The sequence below is a fragment of the Littorina saxatilis genome, linkage group LG8 (genome assembly GCF_037325665.1).
Source record: "Littorina saxatilis isolate snail1 linkage group LG8, US_GU_Lsax_2.0, whole genome shotgun sequence".
Taxonomy (NCBI): domain Eukaryota; kingdom Metazoa; phylum Mollusca; class Gastropoda; order Littorinimorpha; family Littorinidae; genus Littorina; species Littorina saxatilis.
In genome coordinates, this window is record NC_090252.1 from 18,949,527 (window position 1) to 18,973,274 (window position 23,748).

General features: G+C 43.0%; 1 protein-coding gene across 1 annotated transcript in view; it reads left to right on the plus strand.

Moving 5' to 3' along the window:
• The window catches only part of LOC138972986 (multidrug resistance-associated protein 1-like), a 67,756-nt gene that overhangs the window by 18,219 nt on the left and 25,789 nt on the right, over nt 1-23,748 (plus strand). Inside the window, exons 7-15 of the mRNA XM_070345649.1 lie at nt 1,797-1,858; nt 5,710-5,850; nt 7,797-7,935; nt 10,153-10,280; nt 11,553-11,733; nt 12,478-12,646; nt 13,554-13,705; nt 14,589-14,726; nt 15,674-15,820. Coding sequence (XP_070201750.1) covers nt 1,797-1,858; nt 5,710-5,850; nt 7,797-7,935; nt 10,153-10,280; nt 11,553-11,733; nt 12,478-12,646; nt 13,554-13,705; nt 14,589-14,726; nt 15,674-15,820 — 1,257 coding nt within the window. The remainder of the gene's footprint in view (nt 1-1,796; nt 1,859-5,709; nt 5,851-7,796; nt 7,936-10,152; nt 10,281-11,552; nt 11,734-12,477; nt 12,647-13,553; nt 13,706-14,588; nt 14,727-15,673; nt 15,821-23,748) is intronic.

Consider the following 23,748-nt stretch of genomic DNA (forward strand, 5'->3'; position numbering starts at 1 on the left):
GGTTCTGGCGATGGCGGCGGGTGAGGACAGCTCCTCTGTGAGGTCTGCGAGCTCTCAAACCAGCTTCATGCAGGCGGTTCCGCACGGTCTGGTCCGATAATCGGTGTGGCCCGGGGAGAGCCTGGACAGAAGATGAGGCCGACAGGAAACGATTCCGGAGGTGGCGGAGCCGTATGAAGCGGTCGTGAGCAGCAGTTGTCGCCCTTGGTCTTCCCGCTCGTGGCAAGTCAGCAACGGAGCCAGTGGCTTGAAACCTGACCCACAGTCTACTGATGGTGCTCTGGGACACGTGGAAGTGCCTGGCGATTGCACTTTGACTTTGGCCTGCTTGTAAACGACCCAATGCAATTTGGCGGTCTTCTCTGCTCAATCGGGCCATCTTTCGTCGCTGAATTGTCGTCTGATTTCTTTGTGGCGAACAATCCGCTTTTATGGGTTTTGGAAGACATGGTGAGAGCTCAATATTCCCCGAGTTTCACGAGATTACACTGAAGCATGACGAGTGGTCATGCCAAATGAGCAATTTTGACATTGTAGCCACTGATAACGCATGCTCACTTGTGGCAATGGACGAAAGGTCGAAGACCAGATAAACATTTTCTGCAGTTTGGTGGATATCCTTGTAGCCATATAACTAAATTAACCAAATATTACAAGCTATGCGTTTCTTTTTTTGAACAGTATAGAAACAAAAATAAATTGGTGTTAATGATAATGTATTCAACAGTACTATGTTTATCACATGCAGTCAAGCAATGGGTGTGTGTGGGGGGGGGGGGTACACAAATAAGAATGAAACATCGTGAAACACCAGGCGGTATTCCAGTTTTCTGTCATAGTACTACATGTATCCATGATGTATAATCCATACCTGAACGCACACACCCACACAAAATCTTACAAGCAGACCGGCATTTTAATGTACGGGCCATCATCACATTTTAATTTGCGGACCTTCATTTAGAAAAAAAAACCCAGTGTTCAAACAAAAGAATACAACTGAATTCGTGTCATCCTGCGCATTTACCATTTGTTGTTAACATATCTTGATTAACGGTATAACTTACAACTATTTTGGGATGTACATTGCTTTACAACAACAACACTCAATTCAGTGTTAAGGTTCTCATTGAGTTATTGCAACATTGTTTTTCGCAAATTAATGCAGATTTACATGTTGTTGATGAAAAAAAAAATACACATGTAACGTAGGGCCTACACAAAAGTCATGTATTTATCTGTCTGTTTTAATCTTCATTTTGCCACCTCAGCCCACAAACCCCCACCACAACCAACACTTCTACCCCCATACCCCACCACAACATAGCCTTTCTTCCTTCCTCCTTTTTTTTGTATGTGTGCCTTAATGCCTTAACCTTCGTTCAGTTATCCGTCTATTCTTCCAACCCTAGTTTCTTCCCTCCGTCATCATTCTTTTCCGTGTCCTCAGTTTCTCTGTTTCCCTTTATCATTCCATCCATGTTCTTTTTCCCTTCTTAAAACCCGACCTCCTGTACACAACTTTCCCTACTGTGGTTCCACAGCCTTTATCAGCAAAACTGTCAACACAAGACCTTGTGCTAGTGGTGGTTTGTTCAGCGGAGTCAATTGGGCGTTGATAGTAGTCCCAAGACTGTTTGTTTATCTAGCACGCCCATGTTATCGCCGACTTCTGACAGCTCGCGTGTACCCTAGGACAGGGAGATTCATTCTTTGTGTCCTCCCTTCGCTCCCTCTCGATACTGGCCATAACTAATACATGTTATTTTTCGTCTCTTTGTTTTGTTTTGTTTTAGAAACCATGTCCACTCAACACGTGTTCGTTTCCGTCTTTCCTCTTTTTTTCCTGGATGACCAAGTGAGTACTACTAATCTAGCAGTTTACCTGTTTCGTAATTAGCGTTCGCAGGAGAGAGAGAGAGAGAGAGAGAGAGAGAGAGAGAGAGAGAGAGAGAGAGAGAGAGAGAGAGAGAGAGAGATAGAGGAGAGAGAGAGAGAGAGAGAGAGAGAGAGGGCTTATTTTGCAGTGTGTGTGTGTGTGTGTGTGTGTGTGTGTGTGTGTGTGTTTGTGTGTGTGTGTGTGGGTGAGTGTTTGGGTGAGTGTTTGGGTATGTGTGTGTGCCATGGCAACATTTTACATGTGATGATACTTCAAAAACGAAATACCAAAGATGCACCATATGTGGTATGATGACAAACAAAAACAAGACCTTTTCAGCGCAGCTTTGTCAGTCAGTATTAAAGTGTTCCTACTTTTACACAAATATAATGTAAAGGACTTATCTATTCCAGCAGACATGTTTTGCACAGTGCAGCATGACTTGTTCCGTTTCAAAGTGTTCTAGCTTGTCGGACACTATCACGCAAAGGACGCATCTATTCCTTTACTTTCTTTATTTGGTGTTTATCGTCGTTTTCAACCACGAAGGTTATATCGCGACGGGGAAAGGGGGGGGGGGAGATGGGATAGAGCGACTTGTCAATTGTTTCTTGTTCACAAAAGCACTAATCAAAAATTTCCTCCAGGGGCTTGCAACGTAGTACAATGTATTACCTTACTGGGAGAATGCAAGTTTCCAGTACAAAGGACTTAACATTTCTTACATACTGCTTGACTAAAATCTTTACAACCATTGACTATATTCTATACAAGAAACACTTAACAAGGGTAAAAAGAGAAACAGAATCCGTTAGTCGCCTCTTACGACATGCTGGGGAGCATCGGGTACATTCTTCCCCCTAACCCGCGGGGAGTATCTATTGCACAGCGCTATCATTAACAGCCCATAATTGCTTTCTCCCTGGTAAATAAATGATGGAAGATTTGAATTATTAAGAAAACTATCCTGATGACCTGGATAATTAGAGTTCTTCGCGGCCACAAAGTTAACGTAAATATACTGCGGGTCTACTGATAGAACGAAACATCTGTGTTATATAGCTCTTTATTCTGCAGAACAGAGAATATTCCGCAAGATACAAAATATTCCGCAATATGCCTATCTTTTTTTCTTTTTTATATTTAGTCAAGTTTTGACTAAATATTTTAACATCGAGGGGGAATCGAAACGAGGGTCGTGGTGTATGTGCGTGTGTGTGTGCGTGTGTGTGTGTGTGTGTGTGTGCGTGTGTGTGTGTAGAGCGATTCAGACTAAACTACTGGACCGATCTCTATGAAATTTGACATGAGAGTTTCTGGGTATGAAATCCCCGAACGTTTTTTTCATTTTTTTGATAAATGTCTTTGATGACGTCATATCCGGCTTTTCGTGAAAGTTGAGGCGGCACTGTCACGCCCTCATTTTTCAACCAAATTGGTTGACATTTTGGTCAAGTAATCTTCGACGAAGCCCGGACTTCGGTATTGCATTTCAGCTTGGTGGCTTAAAAATTAAATAATGACTTTGGTCATTAAAAATCTGAAAATTGTAAAAAAAAATAAAAATTTATAAAACGATCCAAATTTACGTTTATCTTATTCTCCATCATTTGCTGATTCCAAAAACATATAAATATGTTATATTCGGATTAAAAACAAGCTCTGAAAATTAAATATATAAAAATTATCAAAATTAAATTTTCCAAATCAATTTAAAAACACTTTCATCTTATTCCTTGTCGGTTCCTGATTCCAAAAACATATAGATATGATTTGTTTGGATTAAAAACACGCTCAGAAAGTTAAAACAAAGAGAGGTACGGAAAAGCGTGCTATCCTTCTTAGCGCAACTACTACCCCGCTCTTCTTGTCAATTTCACTGCCTATGCCGTGAGCGGTGGACTGACGATGCTACGAGTATACGGTCTTGCTGCGTTGCATTGCGTTCAGTTTCATTCTGTGAGTTCGACAGCTACTTGACTAAATGTTGTATTTTCGCCTTACGTGACTTGTTTCTTCTTTTTTATTTATTTTTTTTTTTTTAAAGAAATGTTTCCCTGTATTCACCTCTCTGTGTCCATTTGTTGTTTTTTGTTTTTTTGTTTTTTTTTCAAACAATTTTATTCAAATAAATAACTACAATTAACAACATCTCATACAATGAATTAACTACAACTTATCGAGTACAACAAGCTAACTTTTTTAACGTTTTGTTCTTCGAACACTCACATAAAAATGCTTCTTATCTGTATTAAACTGCCTATTAAAAATACTTTCCAACGGTAAAAACGAATTAGTTTGTTTATAATTATATACTAACGCACATCTTTACGATTACGATAATGTGGTTCAATGTATACATAGTTGCCTTTTTCACCATTACAAAATGCATACCAAATAAAACATCACTAACTTTCAAAACAATCTTAATTTCTAAAGTACGAAAAATAAATTCTTCAATAAACTTCCAGAATTTGTATACAACCGGGCATTCAAAAAAGAAGTGTTCAATGAAATCAGTTACATCACAACAGTAACTACATTTATTAGTTTCCGTTACTTTCATTTCACACAGGAGAATGTTGGTCGGATAAATGTCGTGCATAATTTTCCAGTGTAAAACTCTTAGTCTAGTCTCTTGTGTTGACTGATAGGCAACTATCCAAGATCGTTCATCAATTTCTACATGAAACTTTCTCTTCCAAAATCCTCCGGAACATGGTACATCTGTTTTCATATTAATAATCTCTTTCCTATATTCTCTGGCACTTAACACAGTTCTGCTGTTTAACAGTGGTAAGGTAATACAAACATTATCAGTCATATTTACAACATTTTTCCTCATAAAAAAATGACACAGCAGCTTTTACAACATTATATTCAAGAATTCGGTTTGGCGAATATCCAATCAAATCACATATATCTTGATATGATAATATGTCTCCCGAACGTACAATGTCAGTTAATACCAATACACCTCGTTGTACCGTCGCGATATAACCTTCGTGGTTGAAAACGACGTTAAACACCAAATAAATAAAGAAATAAACCTCGTTGTATCCAACTTTCAAAAAATAAAACTTTGCCACTATACGTTATGCATGCATTATTCCATAGTAAAGTCGGCCCGACTGTCCCACGATCGTAGTGGTTATTATCCAGCCAATATTTTAATACTGCTTTCCAAAAGTGTGATTTCACTAGGTCTAACCCTTTAAATCTTGCACTGTTTATATTCGATAAGAAACATTCAAAATGCTTTTCAAAACGCAAATACATCATCTTTGGAGTGAAACTCCAATTATCATTTTCATTTGATGTAGTCAGTTGTGAAACCCATTGTAATGAAAAAGAAATTTGCATTTGCCTAATATTGATCATTTTTAAACCACCTTTTTCAATTTCAAAACATAAAACGCTTCTTTTCACCTTTTCAAAGGCCTTCCGATTACAATCTCTTTTTCGCCACAAAAATCTAAACAATAAGGTATTGACTTCATTCAAAACACAGTCAGGTAATACAAACGCTTGCATAATATACACAAATTGTGAAATTAAAAACGTTTTCACAATACATATTTTCCCTACAATGCTCAAATTTCGCTTCTCCCATGCACATATCAATCGCTTAATATTCCTTATTCTTCCAGTCCAGTTATCTTCTACCAAAGAAGCACTCTTATCATTACAACAATATACACCCACAATCTTCAACTTTTTCTGTGTCCATTTTAAGCCGTGTCTTCATCTTCATGTGTGCATTTAAGACCGTGTCTTCATGCCTCGTGTTATTAACAGCCTGGTTACATGTTTGACCCTATGTTTGGTAGACTTATGATCAACGGATACAGACGTGATTTGGACGAGTCAGACCTGTGGACATTACCTGAAGAGGAGCGGAGTGAATATCTGGTCCCCACATTCAAACAACTCTGGCAGGAAGAAGAGCAGAGGTGTGAAAGAATAAACAGGTATGAAAGCTTTAATTTTTTGTTTAACCCCTTCACTGCCACAGTATAATAACATTTTGGTATTGCTGTGTGCCAGGGGAAAATGTTGCTTTCATTGGTAAATTCACTAATCTGTTCACTGCTCGTTCGTTTATTGAGATATCTCTTAGATCTTTGGCATGTTTTTGGCTTATACCATTGGCTAATATGTTGAATTCATTATTATTTGTCATGTATACCCAATAAAACAAAGCTTCAACGGCACTTGCCTTGACGTGAAAACCGTTCTGTTCACCCTCTCAGATTTGACCAAGTTTTTACATTGGATGAGACCATTCCTCCACCTCGAAAAATACCAACAATTGAAAGACTGGGTGCTCGCTTTACCGTGAGCACAGTGAGAATTTTGTTAATGAATTAATTTCGTTTAAATTAAGAAACTAATCAATCAAATAATTCAGACTCACAACTATTAGCAGTCAGGGTGCCGATTTTTGGTATGTGACCAAGACCCAGGTCACTAATGAACTTCCTTTAAACAGTATTTTATTCATAAACAGACACATGATAATATAACAACATCATTAAGAAGGAGCACAATGGTAAGTGCTCACATAAACATTCCTGAAATTTCATGGCGGATTATGATCAATGCGACACATTTTTTGAAAAAGAGATGAGACAAAAAAACAAAAACAAAATATATAAAAAAAAAAATTAAAATTAAAAAAAAATAAAAAAAAGGAAAAAAAAGAAAAGGAGAAAAACAGCAAGGAAAACTTAGTTTGAATTATCGAACACAATCTGTGTCAATACCGAAAACGAAAACAAATACAAAACGAGAACGAAAGACACAACAAAATATCAAAAAATGAACTTGTTCCATGTAAAAGCCTGGGTAGATCCGAGATGGTGGGCCGAACACGTGGAGGACCGTGCTTTGTAAGGGGCTAGTCACACCACGGGTACGTACGAGTTGCTGTTAACCCGTAATTTGTAAAAATATAAAAGCATTTTTACAAATGTGACCCTCCACCACGGAATGAGTCGCATGTCACCTTTGCATGATTTTCATATTTTTACATTTTCCTCAAGAGTTTTTTATGCTCTATCCAGTGGTGAAAATCGTTTTAGAAAAGAGCAAAAACTGTTTGAGTTATAAGCCTGTGATTAAGGTGACCCTCACACTGTTACAAGACACTCCCCGGACTTATATTAAGCCTTGCGCAGAACCGCGCGAGGTGACATGCGACTCATTTCGTGGTGGAGGGTCACAAATCACGTCGAACCTAAAACCGCGATTTGTAAAAATGTAAAAATATCGCATTCCACAAAGTAATACCTGCCTTTCATTATTGTTATTAATAGTTGTTGTTTTGAGCCTCTATGGGGGGTGGTTTGGGCCCGATAGATAAAAGATTACGATTTTTAGCATAACAAAGAAAACAAACCCGAATTTACCAGCGATGGGACAATAAAGTAATGAGACCAACAAACAAAACATCTAATAGATCCCTTGACTTTGGGGGCGCGCCCCGTGATTTGTCAAATGTTTTACATTTTTACAAATCACGGGTTAACGGTTGCACATCTTGTGGACGAGATCCTCCGTCTTGCAACTCAACACGCTGTCCGACTAAGTTGGTCATGCTGATGACTTACCTTGGTTTAAACAATGTTTTATTAAATCAAACATGATACAATAATACACCGATAAACAATAGGGACACGAACTCAAGCGAACGCTTCTATTACGCGCCCTACGTAGTTGGAAAATAACACACATTTATATGACGTCGGACATAACATTACTTATAAACTGTGGAACTATCTCTAGACATCAAAAGCATAGTTAAAGCAAACCAGAAAGAATGACTTACCTTGCACAATACTAAACATTCCTAAGCACATTGAGCATACAGCCTTTAGTTTTAACACTGTGTTTTGCTGTGATATGATTCCAACAGTGCAAGGCATCCGGTGAAACTGAATTCGGTGCGTTACATTGCATCCAACGGACATGGCAACGGACACAGCAATGGTTCTCTCAAGAAAGTTACGGAGAAGACCCATCTGGTGGATAAGAGAGCAGACATTGACGAAGAGGTGAGGAACAGTGCTTGATCGATCTGTGACCCTCCACGACGGTATGAGTCGCATGTCACATTTGCATGATTTTCATATTTTTACATTTTCCTAAAGAGATTTTTATGCTCTATCCAGTGGTGAAACCCGTTTTAGAAAAGAGCGAAAACTGTGAGTTATAAGCCTGTGACTAAGGTGACCCTCACACTGTTACTAGACACTCCCCGAACTTATATTAAGCCCAGCGCAGAACCGCGCGAGGTGACATGCGACTCATTTCGTGGTGGAGGGTCACATTATTTGTTTTAGTGTTTGAGGTTTACACACATATGAACATTGAATTTATGTCTATTGAGTGTATATATGGCCCATGATAACACGTTGTTGTAATATTTTTACCAGAGCATGTTAAGGCGTAAGGGTCGCCCAGATTTTCGGACCAACATTGTGATTTTTTGTTATTCAATCACTTCGAATCAATGAATTGGCTTGATGTTCGGAGGTGTTCATCAAAAGTTGTTATATTTTCAGAAAACATTACATTTAAATGCCTAAGTTCAGTAGAACAACTGGACACAAAATTTGATTAGTAAAATCATGGGCAAAAGAAACACTTGTGTATGCACTCAGGGGGGAAAATAATGTGCACTATTGAACAACAAATTGGCACACACATTTAAAGTGACGTCTCCCGTCATGTCTTCATAATATCCACATGAATAAATAAACCCCTGCGCCTTGAATATGTGCGCGATATAAATTGCATGAAAACAAAAATGAAAAAAATAAAAACAAGTCGCGTAAGGCGAAAATACAACATTTAGTCAAGTAGCTGTCGAACTCAAAGAATGAAACTGAACGCAACGCAATTTTTCAGCGAGATCGTATACTCGTAGCATCGTCAGTCCACCGCTCATGGCAAAGGCAGTGAAATTGACAAGAAGAGCGGTTTAGTAGTTGCGCTGAGAAGGATAGCACGCTTTTCTGTACCTCTCTTCGTTTTAACTTTCTGAGCGTGTTTTTAATCCAAACATATCATATCTATATGTTTTTGGAATCAGGAATCGACAAGGAATAAGATAAAAGTGTTTTTAAATTGATTTCGACAATTTAATTTTGATAATAATTTTTATATTTTTAATTTTCAGAGCTTGTTTTTAATCCAAATATAACATATTTATATGTTTTTGGAATCAGCAAATGACGGAGAATAAGATAAACGTAAATTTGGATCGTTGCATAATTTTTTTTTATTTTTTTACAATTTTCAGATTTTTAATGACCAAAGTCATTAATTAATTTTTAAGCCACCAAGCTGAAATGCAATACCGAAGTCCGGGCTTTGTCGAAGATTACTTGACCAAAATTTCAACCAATTTGGTTGAAAAATGAGAGCGTGACAGTGCTGCCTCAACTTTCACGAAAAGCCGGATATGACGTCATCAAAGACATTTATCAAAAAAATGAAAAAAACATTCGGGGATTTCATACCCAGGAACTCTCATGTCAAATTTCATAAAGATCGGTCCAGTAGTTTAGTCTGAATCGCTCTACACACACACACACACACACACACACACACACACACACACACACACACACACACACACACACACACACACACACACACACACACACACACGCACATACACCACGACCCTCGTCTCGATTCCCCCCTCTACGTTAATACATTTAGTCAAAACTTGACTAAATGTAAAAATAGTAAAATAAATCCCTGCGCTTAGAACTGTACCCACGGAATACGCGCGATATAGGCCTCATATTGATTGATTGAATATATTTTGAAAGTGTTTCATTACGACGTTGTATCTTCTCCTCTAGTAGCAAGTAGACCATTTGATGACGTCATGACTATTATGATGACATACTTGGTACTTTGCATGTTTTCTTCTAAATGACAGGTGCAAATGTGCAATAGTCATTGCTGTCGCTAACCCCCATCATGTGTAGAATAAAAACTGTTTAAACAACCCTCCAATATGTGTAAGAGAGTGAATGGCTAGAAAGGGCAAGTAACACTTAATTACATTTCTCAAATTTAACCGAAACTACGGTATGCATTTAATGCGCACGCCCCAGATCCCTCCGTCCCGTTAAACTTCATCATGGAATTCTACACAAACTTCGACTTCCCAAGGAAGGCTCTCGTTATTATTTCTATTAAGTATATTGAGCACAGGCCCAGTTTTCACAAACTCTTGTTTTGCGTGTCAGCAGAAGGAGAAGAAAAGCACGCCCAGCTTGATACGTGTGATGGTCAGAATGCATCTCAAGACGTTCGTCATCTGCTACTTCCAGAAGGTCCTGTCAGACCTTATTCTTCTCTGCAGTCCGCTTCTTCTTGGGTGAATATTAGTGTTTTTGTTTTTATTCTTTCATTTCTTTCCGGTGTAACTTCCACTCCTGTTTTGAAAGCAAACAAACAAACAAAACAAAACACAACTAAAACAACAACAACAACAACAACAACAACAACAACAACAATAACAAAAATTGTCAGTAAGTACTGGTGTCACATGACTGATGTAAACCAGTTGATTGGCTAATGGCGATGCGCTTAAATCTGAAAGTGCGCTAACTTTTCCACAGAGCGTATTCTTACGCCCTTTGCCAAAGCGAGACTGTACTCTCATCCTCAGAATTAATTAATGACATGTAGCTTATATTCTCCACTTTACCCAAAAATAACCATACATTTCCTTAAGTTTTTTGTTCCTGACAGATCGCAGGCGCCTATGCCACAGTTAAGCCCACTGATCTAAAAATAGAAGCGGCTGTATCTCTTCCACAAATGGTCTCTTCTCGTTTTGACTTGCAAAGATTCTTCTCATATGCCGTGTTAGTGGCATGTAGCTTATTAACCACATTACTAAATGATGAGTTAGTGTAACATTTCTAGCGGCAAACAGAAAACACAAGTGTTATTCCGATAACGTACCAGCTAGACCAGCATTTGGAAGTCGACTCTGTTATAGTAGACTACACTGAAATACGACTGCATCAGTTCAGTAAATGAATGGTTTCCAAATTATTATTTCAAGGCAACAACAATCGGAATCGAAAACGTGTAGGGTTAAGAACGTTCTTACCATGTATAAAACTTATTACCAGTCTGCCTCATGCGTGCAGACGAGCAATTGTTGTTTATGAAATGAGACTGCAGCGCAGTGGTTCGATTGCCCTAGCCGCCTAGCAGACGACATAAACCCCGCAGCAAATTAACATGTTGGGCAAATGTGAACAAACAAACGATGGGGACATAATACGTGTAGGGTTCACAGCATTCTTACGGTTCATATATAGTACCAGTCTCCCCGATGAGTGAAGATACAACACGAGAAACATACCCCATTTACTTTGAAAATGTGCTAACCGTGGCCTTGGAGTCGCTTCGTTCAATAATGAATTTTCTCGATTTGCTCTATAAATCCCTTAGTGCACTTGGATGTCTCAATAACTTAAATAACAGCAGAAGCAGCAGCAGCAGCAGCAGCAGCTTTCTCAGTTTACATGGTGGTCTCCGTTTGTAGAGCTAGTTCTTACGTCCTCTGTCGGTCTGTGTTCATTGAAAACTGTGTCTTCATCTCTAATGACAGCCGTGTCTTTATGTCCCACAGAGTGCTGATATCGTATCTATCGGATCGAGCGGAGGGAAGGGAATGGCAGGGCTACGTACTGTGTTTTGGGATGGCTCTCACCATCGTCGTCAAGGCTGTTCTCTTCGCTCACTCCATGTTCGCATCCACCCGCATCGGTGTCCGTATCAAGGCCACCCTTATTGCTGCTGTCTATCAAAAGGTAAATTTACATTATTCTTTAAGAAACAGATTCGAAAATGATTTATTTGTTATTTTTGAATTCCAATTCATTTTGATATATAGAGAATACTACGTGGCTCGCTGTGTCGAAGCAGATGTATACGAGTTGCTTTTTTAAATATTGAAATGCGAGCGAAAGCGAGCTTTTTAATATTTGAAAAAGCAACCAGTGTAAATCTTGTACGACACAGCAAGCCATGCAGTATTCTGTTTATCATATACTGCACATACAGTACTTGCGTGCCTTCTGCTCAAAACATCTCGGAGTCGACGCGTCCAAATTGAAGAAGCTTCTCGTGGAACCTTGTTCTCGTCCAAAGCCTTGTGCAATCTGTGACGTCAAAGCACAGAGACGTCACTTTAGAAAGTATAGCATGACGTGTTAGTTCTAAAACATTCTTCAAGGGGAAACAGCAAGCTCATTTAAAATGTTTCCAGAATGAAGTTTGTCTCGGTGACTTTGGCATCATGCAAAGTGAAAAATCAGGTCCCTGCCAGCCTAGTTTGACACTACCTCATTTACATGATATACCCACGTGTGAATTGAACGATGTTGTTATCTTATGAGAGGTCTATCCAAGTCTTGTTTACCCAATCCTCAATAGTCTCGATGTTGACTGATTTAGGATTGTCAGCGTTGATTTTGTTATTTTCAGGCCGACAGATTGACTGAATGTTTTGATATCGCTTCACGCGACTTGTGTTTTTCCCACTTACTTTTCAGGCGCTGTCGATGAACAACGCGTCCAAGACCAAGTCCACAGTGGGAGAGGTGGTCAACCTCATGTCCGTGGACGCTCAGAGGATCCTGGATATGATGACCGTCTTCTTCTTCGCCTTTACCACGCCTGTACAGATCATCGTGTCCATCGCCTTGCTCTATGTCACAATAGGTCAGTGTTTGTCATGATAGGTCAGTGTGTGTCACAATAGGTCAGTGTTTGTTACAATAGGTCAGTTAGTTAGTGTTAGTGTTATTATAGGTGTTTTTGATTCGGTATTAGACGGGCGCAGTGGCGTGGTGGTAAGACGTCGGCCTCCTAATCGGGAGGTCGTGAGTTCGAATCCCGGTCGCTACCGCCTGGTGGGTTAAGAGTGGAGATTTTTCCGATCTCCCAGGTCAACTTATGTGCAGACCTGCTAGTGACTTAACCCCCTTCGTGTGTACACGCAAGCACAAGACCAAGTGCGCACGGAAAAGATCCTGTAATCCATGTCAGAGTTCGGTGGGTTATAGAAACACGAAAATACCCAGCACGCCTCCCCCGAAATCCGCGTATGGTGCCATAATGGCGGGGTAAAAACAGTCATACACGTAAAGATCCACTCGTGCTAAAACATGAGTGAACGTGCGAGTCTAAGCCCATGAACAAAGAAGAAGAAGAAGAAGATTCGGTATGTACAGATCGTCGTGTCAATCGCCTTGCTCTGTGTCACAAAAGGTTAGTGTGTTTTAAGTGTTATTATAGGTATAGTTTTGATGCTGGATGTCATTCACCATGCCTGTACATGTTGTCGTATCCATCGTCTTGTTTACTATAGGTCAGTGTACTGTCATTGTTGTTAAAGATATTTGTGATATATTGAATACTCCATGGCTTGATGTGTGATAGCAAATTTACATGAGTTGTGTTTGTGGATGTGTTTAATACTGAAATGTGAGCTAAAGCAAGCTTTTCAATATTTGAAGGAAACCACAATGAGTTTTGCTCGTCTTCTCTTCATTCCATCATTTTCACAGTTTGAGGGCAGCCCCCTATGCGTACGATATTCATTATATTGTACGTTACATTGTCTCAGGTCCCTCCATCCTTGCCGGCGTGTTGCTGTTGATCATGATGATGCCGCTGAACGGTCACGTGGTCATGAAGCAACGCACCTTGCAGACGGACAACCTCAAGTTCAAGGATATCAGGATCAGACTCTTCAACGAAATCCTCAACGGAATCAAGGTTATCTGATGCTTTTTGTTAGATATGGTTGTGGTTGTTCTGTGGCTGTATTAAATTAACCTTGACATGGTCGTACAGTTTTCTTGTTCCTGCATGCGCGTGTAGCTCATGTCACTTAAACGACTTGCTCAACGGAATCAAGGTTATCTGATGCTTGCTGTTAAATATGGTTGTGGTTGTTCTGTGGCTGTATTAGCAAGATCTAGATCAGCACTTTCCAGGACGTGTGTGGGAACGTGGACGGATAACGTCATCAAATCTAGTTTTTACGTCTCGCGTTTGCCAAGATCTGCAGTCATGGTGGGAGCAAAACAACGTATGCGTTTGGAACATTGAAGAAAAAAGTGAGACACGGGTGACGCAATATGTACAGGTACACGTACAGGTCTTTGCTACACGTTCGACCATCTAGAACACTGTACTAACCTTGAATTGGTTGTGTAATTATCTTTTGTTTCTGTATGCGTGTGTAGCTGATGTCACTTCAACGACATGCTCAACTGAATCAAGGTTATCTTATGGGTTCTGTGGGGGGGGGGGGGGGTTGTGTTTATGGTTGCTGGATGGTTGAGCTAACCTTAAACAGGTTACATCTTGTTTCTATAGCCCTGCATTCGTGTGTTACTGATGTCACTTCAACAAAATCCCCAACAGGATCAAGGTTTCCTGATGCTTTCTGTTAAATGTGGTGGTGGTGTTTGTCGTTGTTGTGTGATATTGTATTAGCCTTGAAGTGGTTATATCTATTTCCGGCAGGCATGTGTTACTGATGTCTCTTCAACGAAATCTTCAAATGAATCAATGGTTTCTGTTCTCTTTCTGTTTATTTTTCGTGTTTGTTCAGCCATATGTACACTTAACGCAGCTCTCTCTCTCTCTGTAGGTGCTGAAGCTGTACGCCTGGGAGCCCTCGTTCCGAGAGAAGATCCGTGAGATCCGTCTGAAGGAGATCGTCATCCTCTTCAAGCTGGCCTACCTCAACATAGCCATGTCTATCTCTTGGGACATGGCGCCCTATCTGGTGAGCTGCCGTTAGGTGATAGCTACGCTTGAGTAGCCCACTAGAGTGTCACTAGTGCTACCTGTAACAATTTCATGTTATACTTTATACGTATTTGTAAATAAAAAAATAAAAAAATCGATATATTTGTGAATGTATTGTTTTGTCAATAACAAACGTTCCAACAACCTCCTTCTTGTTTTTGTATTACGTATTTGCAAGCAAAAGGGCAATTGCATTTAATTAAGTGAGGTGTGGGGGAGGGGGTTCTGCGTTTTTTATGTATGTATTTGTTTTACTGCATGTGCACGCACGATCTCACAAAATAAACGATGTTCGGAATGAACTGAGCAAGAACCTTCTGTGCTGCACCACCACTCTGGAACTCTCTTCCCTTCTCTGTCAGACACTCTACCTCTCTCAGCTCTTTCAAACAACAGTTACAAACTTTCTTTTTCACACAGTATTACACCAACCCGGCCTAATGTCTTTTCCATTCCATTTCTGCACGAAATCCTCTCCCTTAAAGTAGGTATGATTGTTGAAAGTGTTCGCTGGGTATGTGTGTATAAACAGTGTGTATAGCATATATAAATATTGTGTGAACAGTACGTACATGTGGTAATTTTTTTTCCGTATGATTAATTGTTTTATGTAGGTTGTACATTTAATTGGTCTATTTTGTATATATGTTCTTTTTTAAAGGGACTAGAGCCATAGGTAAGGCACTTATAAATGTCAAGTTGTTATTATAACTGTCCCGGTATTTGTTGGCTGCTGAAGAGTGATCCCCCGCAAGATCACGCGTGGATGTGCAGGCGAAAATTCAGCTATGCCGTTACCACACTGTGTATGGCTTATGATATGAAACTGGAAGACGTAAAACTTGTGACGTTTCTAACCTCGTTCCCCAAAGATTCCAAGGCTTGTGAAATGTTGACATGACGAATGATATGACGTCATTCTAGGTGACGCTGGTGACGTTCGCTACGTACATTCTGGCAGACCCTGAAGCCTACCTGGATGCGGGCAAGGCCTTCGTAACTCTGTCCCTCTTCAACATCCTGCGTGCACCGCTCAACCTGCTGTCCACTATGATTATGTTTATTGTACAGGTAAATATCAAATAACTAAAGGGAAGTAAGCGCTTTTTATGATGCATACGACATGTGGTATGGAGTAAGCGACAATTTTTTTATATTTTTTATTTTTTATTTTTTTTTTTTGACCTCAGGAAGCGAGAGTTATACGGAAACTTTCTCCTGGTACCTGAGAGAATAACAAGCATTGAAATGAACAAGCGGCTTTCATCCTGCCGTATAACTCTCGCTTACTCCATGACACATGTCGTATGCATAAAGAGCGCTTACTTCCCTTTGGTTATTTGATATCTTAACAACGCTCTGCCTCATGTCGTTTACGATTTGTACAGGTAAATATCTTAAACTATGATAAGGCAGTGCGCTATTTTAAGATCTGGGCGTGTCATTACAACATTTAAGATCTGAGAAACAACGGGAAGGAATTGGGCGCTCTAAATGCATGCACGTGCACAAGATTAAGTGATAGATATACGGAACCAACTCCTTACACCTTAGATAATAACAAGCATTGTCATCATTTTCACGAGTTTTCATTCACAAATACCTGGGAAATAAATCTCATGTTCCCCATGCAATAAATCCCCGGTTACCATAGTTGCAGGAAGCAGGTTATACATGGATAATCAAAAGCAAACCCAATAGAAACGCTCGGGGATTCTTCGGCTCTTTTCATTGGTGTTTCCCCAGACCTAGACAGACGACACTGCTTTGCAAAGTTCAAAAACGAACTGGAAAACTGGCAAAAGTAAACAAAAAACAAAACTACTTCATGAAAGGTCATAAATTCATCACAAACAAATTAAACCTAGCGATATGTTTTGTCTTCTTACAAAGTCATGGAGTGCGTGTATCTGTGTTTCGATACACAGACGTTCGGAGAAACACGAACGTCAAGTTCAAGTCAAACCAATTGACCCTGACACACACATTTTGACCCGTGCACACGACGCTGTATCGATAAACGAAGCTCAAATAAGAAATGATGATAAAAGCAAAGAACATAGCAACAAGATATGCAAACATCTAACAAAACCGAGCAAGCAGAATGACAGGTCTAATAAAAAACAAAGAGGGAATGAGTCGGAAACAAGATCGCGATTATTTCCTTCGCTGCACGATGCAAATCTTCTGTGACCTATGTTTTGTCTTCTTACAAAGTCAAGGAGTGTGTGTATCTGTGTTTGAAAACACAGACGTTCGGAGAAACACGAACGTCAAGTTCAAGTCAAACCAATTGACCCCTGACACAAATGTTGACCCGTGCACAAGACGTTGTATCGCTAAACGAATTAGCGCAAATAAGAAATGATAATAAAAGCAAAGAACATAGCAAAAATATATGCAAACATCTAACAAAGCCGAGCAAGCAGAATGACAGGTCTAATAGCAATGAGTCGAAAACAAGATCGCGATTCTTTCCTTCGCTGCACGACGCAAATCTTCTGTGACCTTTGACCCAACGTGCCTTGCTTGGACGATGCAAATCTTATGTGACCTTTGACCCAACGTAGCTTCCACATTCAATCACTAAGCTTAATGTTTACAACTGACAACCGAGGGGGTGGAATACCGAGATGAACCTACAGAACTGTGCATCCTCAAACCTGACATATTTATCCCAACATTTTATGAACTCAAAACACAGAAAGTTGCTTTCACACGCCAGCTTTGATTACAACAACGTAAAACATGTATTATCAAAACGGAACTGGTCGTGTTTCAAAGCATGGCGCCCTGTGTTGATTTGGCAATTATTTTCTCACTACCAAAATGATGACAAAAACGATGTTTGGTAGTTTGTTGTCAGACCAGCTTTTGTGTCGGTCCTCTGGGGGCATATCGACTTTTGTTTCATATTTATTGACCGCGGCCTTCGGCCGTGGTCAATAAATATAAAACAAAAGACAAAATGCTCCCCCTCGGACCGACAAAAAAGCTGGTCTGTCAACAACCCATCAAACATCTTATATTACTTCCCTTTGTTTCTCAAAACTAGGTCAGGACTGTGTGCGTAGCTGCTTCACTGAAAGATGATGTATTCAAGTATGTTCGCCATCGTCTTTACGTTTGCTTTGTTTAACTGTTAACGATCTGCCGATACAGTCGAACCTGTCCCGGCGACTACCTTGCGATACAGACTACTTGCCCATCACGACCACCTCACCGAGGGTTTTTTTCTATCTATCTGTCTACAAGGACTTTTGGAGGCTCCCTTAAGTTGGTCGGGCTGTAGAAACATATGTTTGATTACGGATTGAAATGTCACAATTGTAAATATGTCACTATATTGCAAATGAGTTAAGTCTTTTTGAAATCCTTTTAAAAATTCTTATTTTCAAAGGGGTAAACGTGTATATGAACGAACACAGATCATTCTATGATTTTACCAAAAAAAATTAAAAAATAAAAAAATAAAAATAAATTGAAAAAATAAATCCATGCGCTTAGAACTGTACCCACGGAATAAGCCTCATATTGATTGATTGATTGATTGATTGAAGAGTGTATTCCTCCATTAAATAACATATTCTTACTCCGAATCACATTAGCATTGAGTCACCTGAGATGCTTATCACTGAAAAACGCTTACCCGGCTAAAATTTTTAAAGGGAAGCAACCCATCACCAAAACGAAAGTGAAAGTAGCTTTGGTAATGGGCCAGCACACTGGGAGTTACCTCCCATACGGGAGTGTGCCACGTCACTTCCTCTAGGAACACGTGCCTATCTCATACGTTCTTTTCACCTCGGAGAGGACGGTTCACTTTTTGACGCTCTGTGGCTGACCTTGTGTGTTTGAGTGACACCCGCCGGCCACGTTACCCAGCTTTTCTGCTCGCCTTGCCTACAGTTTGGTGAGCTCGTTCCCGTTTGTTGTTGGTTGTTTGCGCTGTTTTCGTTACTGTACGTTGTCCGTTTTTTGCGGACTTGTGTGTCAGTGACTTGCGTGTTTAGCCATTTTGTTGTGTGAGTTAGTTAGCTAGCTCGTATGACTTTGCTCGTAGCTCTGCGTGCCCCTTTCTGTGTTGGGCAAGTGTAGCTATAGTATTTTGTTGACGCGAAAGAGTGTGTGTTTACTGTGTTCAGTCGTTTAGACTTACGTTTCAGTAAATTTTTTCGCGTTGCCACGCGTTGTTGACTTGTGTGTCAGTTACTTGCGTGTTTCGCCATTTTGTGGTGTGAGTTAGTTTTCTAGCTCGTGTGACTTTGTTTGTAGCTTTACGTGCCTCTGTTTTTGTTGGGCAAGTGTAGCTATCGTATTTTGTTGACGCGAAAGTGTGTGTGTTTTTTTTTTTTACTGAGTTTTCAGTCGTTTAGACTTACGTTCAGTAAAATGTTTTCGTGTTGTTTACATGGATTTGACAGCATGTCTGATTCAGACAACCGCTGTGGCAAGTCAGACCCCATGGGGAAATGTTAAGCCTTAGGCTTCTTCTTTAGCAGTGTTACTTGTACAGACCAAGAACGTAACTATTTGTTGTCTGTACCTTTTTCGGCGCCTAGCGCTGTTACTACTTCTGCTATCTTTTGTGGCGCCTAGCGCTATGGTTACGTCTGCTCCGGTTCTCTACTACGGAGACTTCGTCCTCGTTGTTAGCACCTGTGCAGGGTGCGTTGGTTCCTTTCTGTTTTAGACACTGGTTCCGGGAATCCGCAGCTTGGTGCAAGCAGAGTTCCAGCGTTCCGTCGCCAGTTTTTTGGCGTTTCCGGCATCTGGCAGTGACGTCCGGGAGTTGGCTTCCGTGTCTTTGCCGTCCAATTCCGGTTTGGAGCAGCGTCCTCCCTCTTCAGCTGCGGCTGGTAAGCAGAGCTGGTCCGATAGCCCTCGTGAGGCGCCTGGACGTTCTCTCTCGGGAGACAGCTCTTTCGCATCGGGTCACGACCGATACCATGCTGATCTTTCATTTCCGGCGATAACCTACGAGACCCCTGATTTGATCGAACAGCTGCGGCAGTCGGTTTCGGCTGCCGCATTTCCGGCACTTGCCGGAAGTGATGATCCGTCCGCTCCGGCACGCTAAGGCGGTCGCGGCAGGATGGAGTATTCACTGACTTCCGGTCCTTCCGGATCGCGAAGTCAACCAGTGCAGCCTTCGCTTCCGCATTGCGCGGTTTCGTCGGCTACACTACCGGCACTTGCCGGAAGTGATGATCCGTCCGCTCCGGCACGCTAAGGCGGTCGCGGCAGGATGGAGTATTCACTGACTTCCGGTCCTTCCGGATCACGAAGTCAACCAGTGCAGCCTTCACTTCCGCATTGCGCGGTTTCGACGGCTACACTTCCGGTTTCGGCCGGACACGCTGCTTCCTCTTCTGGTGCTTCCTTCCGGATACCAGTGGGTGGATTCCAGCGTACGCCTTCCGGCCAGTTAGTGCCTAGGCTTGAGCAGGCATCACTCCACTCTGATGGGGGAGTGACGTCAGCTCATCCAGCTCCGGTTTTTGCGGATGGTCGTCCTGCCTACCCTTTACCTTCACAAGGTTCTGGGCTGCAGGATGATGTTCGTGTACAGGCATTTCCGGTTTCCGGTTTGCCAGGGCATGCTTCTGCTTCCGGAACTGGTGTTTTTGGTTTCAGTGCAGCCTTCGCTTCCGCATTGCGCGGTTCTGTCGGCTACACTACCGGCACTCGCCAGAAGTGATGATCCGTCCACGCAGGCACGCTACGGCGGCTGCGTCAGTATGGAGTATTCACTGATTTTCCGGTCCTTCCGGATCTCGAAGTCAACCAGGGCAGTCTTCAATTCCGCATTCCGCGGTTTCGTCGGCTACACTTCCGGTTTCGGCCGGACATGCTGCTTCCTCTTCTGGTGCTTCCTTCCGGATACCAGAGGGTGGATTCCAGCGTACGCCTTCCAGCCTTTTAGTGCCTAGGCTTGAGCAGGCATCACTCCACTCGGATGAGGGAGTGACGTCAGCTCATCCAGCTCCGGGTTTTTTACGGATGGTCGTCCTGCCTACCCTTACCTTCACAAGGTTCTGGGTTGCAGGATGATGTTCGTGCACAGGCATTTCCGGTTTCCGGTTTGCCAGGGCATGCTTCTGCTTCCGGAACTGTGGCTTTGGTCATGGCTCCATGTGTGACTATTCTGATGCTCCATCAGGGGTCAACGAAGGCGGGGGTTCGTGGCTGCGGACTCTTCCGCTCCGTTCGTTCCTTCGGCCATGGCGGACTTCCGGCCGGCACAGGAGGATGTTTCTTCCTTCCGGTTCGCCGAGTCTCCGTCAGTGGCTTACCAACTTTTGCATTCGCTGGTTCGTCCAGCACATGCGGGGAGTGGTATTCGGCCAGTGCCTGTTCCGTTACTGCTTCCTTTTGGTCCAGTTCCGGTATCAGCTCAGCAGTGGGTGGCGTCGGCTTCTCAAGCCTCTTCCTTTGTGCCTACGGGCAATAGGAAGCTTAGCTTGTCCACTCAGAGCCAGAGCTGGCTGGTGTCTTTTGCACTCCCTAGGGCTACCCTTCCGGTTCTCCGGGAATTGCTGCCTCTTCTGGCTAAACCGATCAAGTATGATCCGGTTCTGCCGGTTTCTGAGGCTTCCTCCTCTCTGCTGAGGAGGTTGGACGTCGGCAGATCGAACTGTCCTCCGTTGCAGAGACTCTTGTTCGAACTCTGTCTCGGTCATCGATCGATTCGCTGGTTCCTTTCACTCTCAGTGAAGAACAATATGCGGACGATGTCTCTGCCCTTTTGACCACCTTGGCCAAGGTCAAGGAGGAGCAATTGCGTCTTTCCTCCCTACAGTTCTCCCAAGCGGTCCTCTGTAGGAGGGATCTCTTCCTCTCGCAGTCCCAGTTCACGGAGCTGGCTTCTAGGGAGACCTGGAGAGTCTCCCCTGTCTCAGAGGAATCTCGCTTCTGTTCTCTGGCAATGGTTGCCAGACAGAAGGAGATTCAGTCGAACAAGGACAGTCAGTTCCTCGACTTCACTCTGCAGGGGGTGAAACAGTCTAAGCCTTCTAAACAAAAGCAGGCTCAGACATTGTCGAATCTCAAGCCAGCTCAGAAGCGGCAGGCTCTGCCGTCGCTCGTGGCGGGAAGAAGAGGACGGCATCGGGGAGGGGGTGTGGCGGCTCTGGGAGTAAGCCACACCTCCAATGATGCGCTCACGATCTCACCCACCTCCCGCCTTCCACCTTGGTGATGGCGGGAGGCCCCTCCCGTGCGCTTTCTCGTTGGATGTCGGTAGTTGACAGCCAATGGATTGTGGGAGTGGTGAGATCGGGCTTCCGCCTGCTCTGGCGGGAGAAAAAGGCGCCTCTTACCCGAGTGCCGCCGCGGTTCAAGCCCCTCTTCTAGCAGGAAGCACGTTCCGCCTTGCAGTCGGAAATTGCCTCTCCGCAGCAGAAGGGCGCGGTGGAGAGAGTTCGGGCCCATAGCTCCCTGGGATTTAAGGGCGTCTTTTCGCCGTTCCCTAAGCGTCAGGAGGATGGCGTCCCGTTTTGGATTTATCTCTCCTCAACACTTTCTTGAGTGAGATAAAAGTCAAGATGGAGACGCCAGCCTCGGTCCGAGACTCTCTCTGCCCAGGAGACTGGGTGACCTTGATCGATCTCAAGGACGCATACTTTCATTCTTATGCATCCGGCCGGCCGGAATTGGCTTTGGTTCCGGTGGGGAGATCAGATCTACCAGTTTTGCGCACTCCCTTTCGGGCTGTCCCTCGCACCATGGATTTTCACCATGGTGGTGAGACAGTTCTGTGCACCGGTGAGGTCCTAGGGTATCCGCCTGCGGGCTTATCTGGACGACTGATTCATCATGATCCAGTCCCAGAGCGCCTGTTCGCAGGATACCCTAATGGTTCTTTGAGAATCCAACTTGTTGGGGTTCTCGATCAACCGGGCAAATCCGGAGCTGACCCCGTCACAGACATTCACTTATCTGGGGATGTCTTTCGACACGGTCGCGTGGACTGTCCAGCCTTCTCAGAGAAGGGTGGACAAGCTCCAAGCTCAGATTCGCTCCACTTTGCCTCTCCTGATGGTTTCCATCCGTCTGGACTTGGTGGCTCGCTCGCTTAGAGCGTCCACCTCGTCAGTTTATGCTTCCCACTGGAAGGCATGGACTGCCTGGTGTTCAGCTACAGGGGTGAGGTCGGTGGCTTCGCGCTCTTTTCAGGTCGCCAACCGCCTCTCTTTCATGTCTTCGCAGGTCGCCTCAGGCTTCTCGTTGAGGTTCCGGCGCTTCGCTATCTCGGCGACTCTTTAGCAGATCGGTCGGTCTGTTCGAGTCGGGGGCGTTATAGCTGCAGTCATTAAAGGGGCTGCTCTTAGGGAAGCTAAAGCTCGTTTGCCCGCTCCCAAGTGGGACTTGTTTTTAATCCTGGAATTCCTATGTTCTGCGGATTTTGAGCCTTTGAGCGAGGCCATTCTGTTCAATGTCACTCGCTAAGCGCTGGTTCTTCTTTTGTTGGCGACGGCCCAACGGGGTGGCGAGGTCCACGCCCTGTTGGGTCAGCCTGGAGATATCTCCTTTGAGTCGGACGGCTTCGCATCTTTGCGTTTCCGGCCCGATTTCCTGGCCAAGATTCAGTCTCCGGGGCAGGCCTCTCCGCTGGTTAGAGTCAAGGCTCTGATCAGCGCGTTTGGCCCCGGATGACCTTGATTTGGTCAATTGCCCTGTGAGGGCTCTTTGTCTGTACTTAGCCCGGACTCAGCTGTTTCGGTCTAGTTCTCAGAAGTTGCTGTTTATCTCGCCCTTTTCTAGGCGCGAGTAAGGTTTGTCGAAGGTATCGTTGGCCTGGTGGGTGTCCTCGCTCATTAAGCAAGCTTATGAGTGGAGTCGCACAAAGAGGGGGGGGGGGGGTCATGCCCTCCTTGCCACTTGACTCGGCCCGAGCCCATGATATGAGGGCGTGGGCATCCTCTCTGGCAGTACTGCGCTCCAGATGTCTAGAGGAGGTGCTGACAACTACGTTTTGGCGTTCTGAAGATGTTTTC